This window comes from Falco biarmicus, chromosome 1, assembly GCF_023638135.1.
Source record: "Falco biarmicus isolate bFalBia1 chromosome 1, bFalBia1.pri, whole genome shotgun sequence".
Taxonomy (NCBI): Eukaryota; Metazoa; Chordata; class Aves; order Falconiformes; family Falconidae; genus Falco; species Falco biarmicus.
In genome coordinates, this window is record NC_079288.1 from 82,229,819 (window position 1) to 82,238,757 (window position 8,939).

Here is an 8,939-nt window from a genome sequence, read left to right on the forward strand (position 1 = left end):
GAGTGTGAATAAAGGATCTGAGAGTAACTCATGGTATTGAAGGCAAAAAAGTCAATTTCGTGATATTCCCAGTCCCAGGTAATTAAGTACATTGGGAATATCTGACTTGTCATGAATGATTCAACATAATAGATTAACTCAGAATATTCCATGACAATATTTAACGTGCTCATAAAATAAATCTAACACTTGATACAGCAATTCTGAAGTCAGCCAAAAACTGTTTAATGGGATGTAGTATGCAGAAGTTGTGTCCATGATAATTTACAGGAATTGTGGATGCCTGAAACAAAAAAGCTCTCAGTATGCTACATGACAACAGGATCACCTGGAGGGTGACTATTTTCATTTGTTTGAAGTCCAGCAGCCCTACTATGTTAGCATTTGCTAGCCAAAAATACAGAAGTAATCTATCTGTCCCTACTGGTTTGGGCACAGTGAAGGATAAAGTCATGGTCCCTTGTCCATCTTGTCTTCTACCATTGGAACATAACATTTTGGAAACCTCAAGTAGTCAATGAAAAGCTAAAAGGATGATTGCTTAAGTAGCTCACAATATGCAGACAAACCTATACTTCTTGCAGGTATAGTGTAGCATGAGAATTTATGCAGACGCATGTCAGTCAAGATCTCCCTGTGGTGGAGGGGTAGGAGTCTAATTATGTGATAAGATTCTGTATAATCTAAAATTATTTCAAATGGATAAATCCTAAAGTAGTATCAGAGTCCTAATATCACCCTTGAGACTCTATAAGTATTCAATGGCCATAAGATGCAGCTTGTATCCCTCTAACCTTAACTGTATGGAATCATGTTTAAGAGATCAGTTCTCCTCGTATCTCTTATATCAGTATAGAGATGTTATGTTTTGCTGGAGGTGAACTAACACCTGTGCTAGAACTTCTGTGAAGATACTTTATGCTGTGAAATGGACTGAACCGATGATGGTTGTAAGCCTGTGCCAGTGTTAGACAAACACATTCTATTTTTGAGATTTTATACAGAGCAGGTGCAGTGGATGGTAATAAATATGAATCAGTCCTTCTTTTGCAGGTATGAAATAATCCAGTAAGTGTTACCACACTGACATTTTAGGTATTTAGATTACAGATATTGAAGATGAGTTGCGGTCCCCCCTTCTTCCTTGATGCTAGGAAAATACATATTCTTGTGCTATGATGGAGCCAATTCTACAGCTACTAGCCCTGGAAGAATGCATCTCCTACCAAAGCAGATTCCCAGAAAGGCTGCTCAGAAATGGATGGGAAGACCAACATAGTTTCATTTACAAGTGTAGCTGTAGCCAAATAACAGTAAATTCAAATGGAACATTTTATGAGGTAACTGAAAGAAAAATTTAGAGGTGATGTTGGACAATGCGAGAAAAGGTCTAGTCATGATCCTTTGATGCGTGCATAGTGTTGAGGATGCAATTTATACAGCTGAGCATTTGACAGCTGTATAAAACCCCCCATAAAATAAAACCCAACTTCCACCTTTTCAAGCAAAACAATTGCTGGTAAAATTCCAGCAAGAGAATGGTGTTTTCCCTGTCTACAGCACTGTGTAGCGCATACATGGCATGTGTGTGTGGCAGTAGAGGTAGCTTATATCCCACGCTCTGAAGTTAAGATGACAGAACTGTGAAAAGAACTCAGAGGTTTATCAAAGACATTCAAGGACATTACTGAACTATTTACTTTGCAAATGCCAGGTGCTGCTGAGGAACATGGCAGGGTTGGAGAGAATCAGTGTTCAAATTCTAGAACCTTCCAAGAGGAGTGTAGTGAGATTCTGAAGGGGAAAATGAGCTCAAAGATTGGTCCTCCCTGCTGGAAATAGTCCCATAGGTAGGTTGTCCCTGCTGGAAAATGACCACACATCCTCTCACACCTAGGCCAACCTTTCAGACATAGTAATCTCAGTTTATGGGACAAGGAACATTTGAGTGGTAAATGAGTTTGTCATCAGACATATAGATTGTTTTATACAAAGGGTACAAATTAAAACCTTGATCATTTTTTGATTCCTACTATAACTTTCTTTAGAGAATTTATTAGACAGTATCTAATAAAAAAGATATTCTTATATAAAAAATCTTATTTAGAAAGTGTTAATTTTGTTGGGGTTTTTACCCTGCAGTATCTTATTCATTAGACTTTCAGATTCTTTTATTGTTCAAGTTCTTTTGACTTTGTTCTTCATGTTTCTTTCAGCCCTTTTATGTAGTCCCGTGGATTTTGTAGAGGTGTATACATGTCTAATGATTTAGGCTGGAAATTACAAGATTTCTTATTAAAAGAGTAAAACTCTGAAATAATCCCCCAGAATAAATGGGAAATATAAGTTAACAAGTTCATTTAAGTTGAATATTCAGCACGTTATGGAAAGAGATAACCAATATGATTGCTTACAGTAAAGTAATCTAGGGAATCGATCTCAAGTACCTGAGAAGTGTCATGTTATTCTATGTGTATATAATGAAATTTTAATCCAGATGCTGGGAAAGAAGACAGACTTTACAAGTTATCTTTTTCATGATATCTCATTCTCCAGAACATACTGTAGTTATTTATAAATGTGTAACCACCAGCTGTCTTTTCTCACAGTGTTTTTTTTTCTCTCTCAAAAATACACTGATAAGCGGCAAACAGGGAATGACCACAGGACTACATACATTTGTAAATAGTTATCTTCAAAAGCAGTACAACTGGGATACATAAAAACCATGAAAAGCCAATTAATAGGATTTCTTGTGAACTTTTGGATTTCTTTTTCACTTGCTTTGTATTTTCACAGTGGAGAAAGAGAAGAGAAATGTATAATTGAAGATGTCCCCAGCGACACATTGGTAATTGGTAGGTACCTGTCAATGTTATATGAGGATCTAATTTATGCAATAAAAAAAGATAGCATGCAATGTAACAGGAAAATCTGTGATTGATGAATATGGTAAAATCATGGTGATAAGAGAGAGGGTACACTGAAAATAATTCCCCACATCAGGGGTTAGCCATAATGTCCTCACACATTGTGTGTGTACATCACACAAAGAAATGCAGGCTTCCAAAGTGCTTAACTGACTACACAAAGATAAAGAATGTCTTCTAATTCTATAGCAGTGGAATTGTTGCTTCAATGTGTGGTTCTATACATTCTGACTGATTTACTTGTTCAAATCAGAATTTCTGTAACATGGTTTTCCCCATTGAATGGGAGTTACTTTTTTTGATTGATGTTGGTCCGGAAAGAAGCAATTCAGGATGTACTAAAGTTTCATTTCACCTGGGATATCACAAGCACATTAAATTAATCTACAAGACTGTAAATGTAAGATTGAAAGGGGATCGTAAAAATAATATGTAATAATTTTTTATAAATAATGTGATAAATATGAAAGACTCCTAAAAATGTAATGTGAATACAGTACACTTAGATTTTGGAGGTCTCCACATGCATTCTGTATGCTAACCTTGCCAGAACATTAGTGGTAATCAGAAAGTATTACTTGTTAATCAACCATTTTTGTAGTATTCTAGAACATTTTCAAGTGTAGTAAAAATTTATTGAATTTCACAGTGTTATAAAGTGCCCCCTGAGCAATTTTAATAATAAGCACATGAAATACTTATATTGCTTTATTGTTAATAATTTATCTTTATATTTTTGCTGAAAAAGCCATAAAGATGTTTAATATTAAGCTGTTTTATTTAACAGATTTTATCTATGTTTTTATTCAGGGAATTACAAAGTACAATGCTGGGATATACATAAACAAGACTTTCTTGAATCTGCTCCTGGTTTGGGAATGATTGTGACTGTCACAGCTCCGTCTGCTGAGGTAAATAAGCTTTACTAATATTTCTGTAGGATTTATGAGTTGAGTTTTGGCACTGGCAGGCAGCACTATCTAAAAATAATAGACACTTTTGGGGAAAAAGTAAATCTACAGTCTACCAGCTAGTTCAGTATTTTGATGCTGAAAGGTATAAGCACCTTGTGATTTCTTTCAACGTAAATAGAAATTACAATGCTTGATAATGATGTGTGTGGACAATTTTTGCATTACTACTGTATTTGGGAAACCGTGTCATTAAGAATAGTAAGTGACAACTGAGAAAACAGGTTAAATTTAAAACAAAATGAAAATTTGCTACTGAGGTAAAAGTACATGGGCAGCAGAAAGGAAGGTTGGTGATAAACTAAACTGCAAAAGTCAAGATTACCATGAAGCTGCATACAGCCATCATGCATAGCAGCTGCCTTCTTTGCCCTGAAGACCTGAGGTTTTCAGCAACAATTTATTTCTGTGCCTAGACAAGGTCTTAGTTTTTAAATTTTAAATGCTTTAGAGAGCACTGGCTTTTGTACATTGCAGAACTCTGTAACGTTTCAATGTTCACTGTGAGCTAAATAAACCTATTCTGAAATTCAGATTAATTTAATGATGTCAGGAGATTAATTGCTTACCTTTTACATCCAATTTACAGTACTGTTTTTTGATTGTGTTATTGATATTTATAATGCACAAACCCCAACAGATACAATATTTAAATTACAGGTACTATTGTCAAAACTGTATGGGCCACAAGGGACATTTTCTTTTACATCCTATCTCTCCGGGGAGCATGTTATCTGTTTACAGTCTAACTCCACAAGATTTGTGGCATTTGCAGGAAGTAAACTGGTAGGCGAACTTCTTAAATATTCTTTGTTGTAATAGTATCAATTGTTTATAAACTGCAGAGATTACAAACTAGATTAGAAGTTTGTCTAACTTCTAGTACATAATTCAACGTGTCCTAGTAGGTAAAGAAGACAAACCTAGAATTAGAAAGATGAAGAGATAAAACCATTCTGTTCTGATATTTAAGAAGGCAAGATTCAAGATGCAAGACTAACAACTATAGAATGATTTAATGTTTGTACAGTGCTTTGAATGTGAAAGATTCTCATAAAGAACAACTAATTGGTTCAAAAAGATAGGTGTGTAAGACTAACACAAACACTTGTCATATATTCCATGTCTTCAGTAGCTTAGATTGAATTCCTAAAGAAAATGTAACATTTCAATTTTTGAAAGATATTCTCATTAAGAATATTTAGTACACTTGATATTGTCTACTACCAACAAAGTTGTTCTTAATGCAGATTTGCGAAAAGTTAAGCCATCAGAGGTGACATCATGGCTCTAATGTATTTCAGCAAACAATTTCATAAAGACTGTTTTGAAAATTTTATTTATATGCGTATTCTCAAAATAGAGTTGAACAGGTGAGAATTACTCTCTAGAGGTGCTTTTTCCTCCTAAAGCTGACTGCAAAAAAGGTAGATAACCAGCTAGATAGAAACAGCTTGTAAACATATTAAGTGAGATAGGCCAAATTTCATCCTGGGTGTATGCTTTGGGAACATGTAGATGACACAGAACTGAGAAAAGTTAACAGTGCTGAATTGGGACTATTACACTGGAATGAGTGGTTATTCTTACAGACTGATTAATGGAAATGAGTTGAAATTTAATCATACACATTGGAAAAGCACTTAGGTTCTAATAATAAAAACATTTGTGGAGCTCATCAACTAGGGAGGGTAAGAGGGATAAAGCATTCGTTAGTCATAGTTAACTACACATCATGGATGTGATTCTGAGGATTCACGAGGAGGTTTTTATCTGGTACAGATGGAGCTGTATTAATATAATTTTACACAAGGCATGCACCATGTACAGTTCTGGTCATCCTATTCAAAAGAAGTGAACAGGTGCAGGGAAGGAGAAGATCAATAGCATAAATACTAAATAGGGTGGTTTGTTTAGCTTAACACAGCAGTAGAAAAGGAAAATAATTGCTTTTTCTGATTATATCTGCAGCATTAAGGATCCCAAAAGGAAAAACATTCTCTAGCTAGGTTGAATCTTTAAGTGGTCTTCTGCAAGCACCAGATGCAGTGGTGATTATCTAAACTGCTACAAACCAAAAGTAAATAAATTAATGGACAAAGGCTACCATAAGGTCATGAGATAGATTTCTAGATATTCGGTGAGCTAACTCTAAGAGAGCAGAAAGAAGATGTGCTCTTCATTTGTGGCTGATGTCTGAGTAGACCAAGCTTCTATCATCATAACACTAAGCTCTGGGATTTCCACAGATTATCTGTTTGATTAAAACTATTTAATTTTCTCTTAGGTACAAATTGGCTTCAAAAAGAACTTTCTTCTATTATTTTCAGTAAAATTTTTAATTCATGCCAGAATAAGTTGCATAATATTGCAAGTTCCATTCTTTTATTTCTATGCGTCTATTGCTTGGCAGGTTTGGGGCATTTTTGTTATAGATTGCGCCGTATTTTATAGGATAATGGGAGGTATTTCATACTGGATAAGCTGTGTGGAGAAAGAAAAAAGATACCTTATGTATGGTTCTGCTTTAATACCTATGATAAACTGCAAATAATGATTCAGCTGGTCCAGTCTTATATTCCCAACTGTTAGGGGAGAAAACCTGAAAGTGCATCTATAAAAAGCTTCCTGTGGTACTACTGAAGAATGTAATTTCTGCAGTGTTAAGATGGAAAGTGAAATACAATGAGCAGTCCTAATGGTGGTCACTTTTTAAACTAGTTTGGAAAAAGAACAGAAAACATTCCCATGGCAATTGAATCAATACTAGCATAAAATAATGCCCTAACATTAGTGAAGACTGTAAATTTGTGCAATTAATTTAAAAATAAAATTAAGAAACACTTTAAATATCCTACCTGATTCTAATTTTAAGGAGTATTTCTATAAGCAATTAATAATATTTTCCTGTAATGAGCTTAAAGGGGAATTATCCATTGTTTCTTTTTTTCTAAGGAATTTTGAAAACACAGAAGACACACTAATGAGAGTATTTTTACTTTTGCAGCGTATCCATTTGGACATTAGAGTTGGAGAACATTTTTTGGATGAGTCTGTTGTTCAAGCCAAAGACAAAGTGGATGAAATTAACTTTAGACTAGAACATCTAATTGAGGAAATTCATCATGTATCCAAAGAACAAAACTATGAAAGAGTATGTATATTCCCTAATGGAAATGTTAAAAACATTGTACATAGACTTACTGATTTAAAAAGTATTATGAGGCTTATTATTTAATTACAGTGTTACTTTTAACCAACACATAAAATCTATTGGTGTTTAACCAGACTAAATTACCTTGCAAAATATTTTTAAGGTGTAACATAAAAACTAATTACACTGTGAACTCATGCTTATAGCAACAGGTGTTGTTTTAAAGCAGGAATTTCCAAGTATAGTTTTCTTGGTCAGAGTCAGTAACAGCAGCTGAGCCCGCGGCAGGTACCATTGCTGGTGGTGTTGCCAGCTTTTGTTTCCATGCTGGTCTGTGTGCATAAACTTTAGTGGAGTGGGTAAGTATGCAGGCAGCCAGACTGTGTCTGAAACCTAAAAAAAAGAGATTTGGTTGCAAAAAGGTTCTTCAATGCAATGTGGAAGTGACTGTAAATCTTAAAAGGCTTAAGCCTGTATTAATGGAACATATTTATCACAATATATCTTTTGAATATATCTTTTCCCTTGTGAACAAGGGAAAGCTCTGTTTGCCTTTCTGCCTTTAGGATTCAGTGTGTCTACTTCTTAGTTTTGAGTTATAAAGATACCCACCTTATTAATAAGAACAAACTTTCATTTTTATCAATATGAAAAAGGTGTTTGTTCACTACTATGCAGAAAAGGGGTGTCTATTGGGTTACCTGGATAGCAGCATGACACATACAGATGGCAAAAGTAATAATTATGCTTTTCCTTTCTTCTTTAGGAGCGTGAAGAAAAATTTCGGAAAACAAGTGAAGAAACCAACAGCAATATTTTATGGTGGGCTATAGTACAAACACTAATTCTCATTTCCATTGGAATCTGGCAAATGAAATCTCTCAGAGATTTCTTTATATCTAAGAAGCTTGTTTAAGTCTTATAAAGTAAATGCACAGATTCAAAAATTGCACACCACATAACACCTAACGTCCAAGGAAACCCTGCATCTATGAGAAAAGTGGTTGTATAAAGCTCTCAAGCTTCTTTCATCATCTGCTCTGATTCTTACTCTAACTCTGGTTTCTTCATCTGTATCACAACCTCTGTCATCACCTTACATTTTACTCCTTGATTCCCATCTCTTACCAGGTTTTTTCTCCCTACAGATGTAAAGCTAAGTCTAGAAGGACTCAGTGACTAAGGCAGCATTTAAGTTCAACTCAGGATTGTTAAATCTGAAATAGAAGTCTAATAAAGTTTCCTAATATTTAAATTTCTCTACTTGCTTAGTAAACTTATTTGTTACCATCATGAACAGTTCAGCACTTCAAACTGACTAGGATTCAGATAGTAGGCAGAGAAAAAACTATATCCCTTGTGGAGCTTAATTTGGGGAGAGTGTCTTGAACTAGGCCTATGTATGTGTAATACCTAGCTTTTACTCAAATATAACTGTGACTGTTCACTTTTAAAATATTTGAAGTTTTAAGCGACAGTGGAGCCCACCCCTAAGATTATGATTAGTGATTGCAGCAAGTACCATGGATGATAGAGACCTAGACAAACAATTCGAAATTGTACTTACTTTTTACTTCCAGATAAGACCTAAACATTATGCTATGGAGTTGAGATCAGACCTCTCCCACAGTTGTTTATCTAAATTATAGTCTTTACAAAGTATGCCAAAGTAAACCAAATTACAAGTTTCTAGGTAAACACTGAATTTGTGCCTATATATTTTATTTTAAGTTATTCCTACACTAAATTCTTCAGTCTGTTTCTGTGTTTGAGAATTATTTTTAATTTTTCAGCAACTAAGGACTTAGCAGTTTTTAACTTTATTTCCATTTCACTTATTGCAGCTTTTTTGACTATATCTTTAGCTAGCTTATGTACAACTAG

At 34.6% G+C, this 8,939-nt stretch overlaps 1 protein-coding gene across 1 annotated transcript; it reads left to right on the forward strand.

Moving 5' to 3' along the window:
• Positions 1-247: 247 nt before the first annotated feature.
• On the forward strand, positions 248-8,318 carry LOC130152939 (transmembrane emp24 domain-containing protein 11-like). The gene is made up of 5 exons (XM_056347248.1): positions 248-2,858; positions 3,741-3,841; positions 4,562-4,687; positions 6,909-7,055; positions 7,822-8,318. Exons 1-5 carry the CDS (start codon positions 2,729-2,731, stop codon positions 7,969-7,971), a joined length of 654 nt encoding a protein of 217 aa, XP_056203223.1. The 5' UTR covers positions 248-2,728; the 3' UTR covers positions 7,972-8,318.
• Positions 8,319-8,939: the final 621 nt, after the last annotated feature.

What these genes read in the sequence shown, in the direction of transcription:
- LOC130152939 (XM_056347248.1), top strand. Translation starts at nt 2,729, where the DNA reads ATGAAAAGCCAATTAATAGGATTTCTTGTGAACTTTTGGATTTCTTTT. An exon ending in CAGCGACACATTGGTAATTG is followed by an intron (nt 2,859 to 3,740) that starts GTAGGTACCTGT and finishes GTTTTTATTCAG; the next exon opens with GGAATTACAAAGTACAATGC. An exon ending in TCACAGCTCCGTCTGCTGAG is followed by an intron (nt 3,842 to 4,561) that starts GTAAATAAGCTT and finishes TTTAAATTACAG; the next exon opens with GTACTATTGTCAAAACTGTA.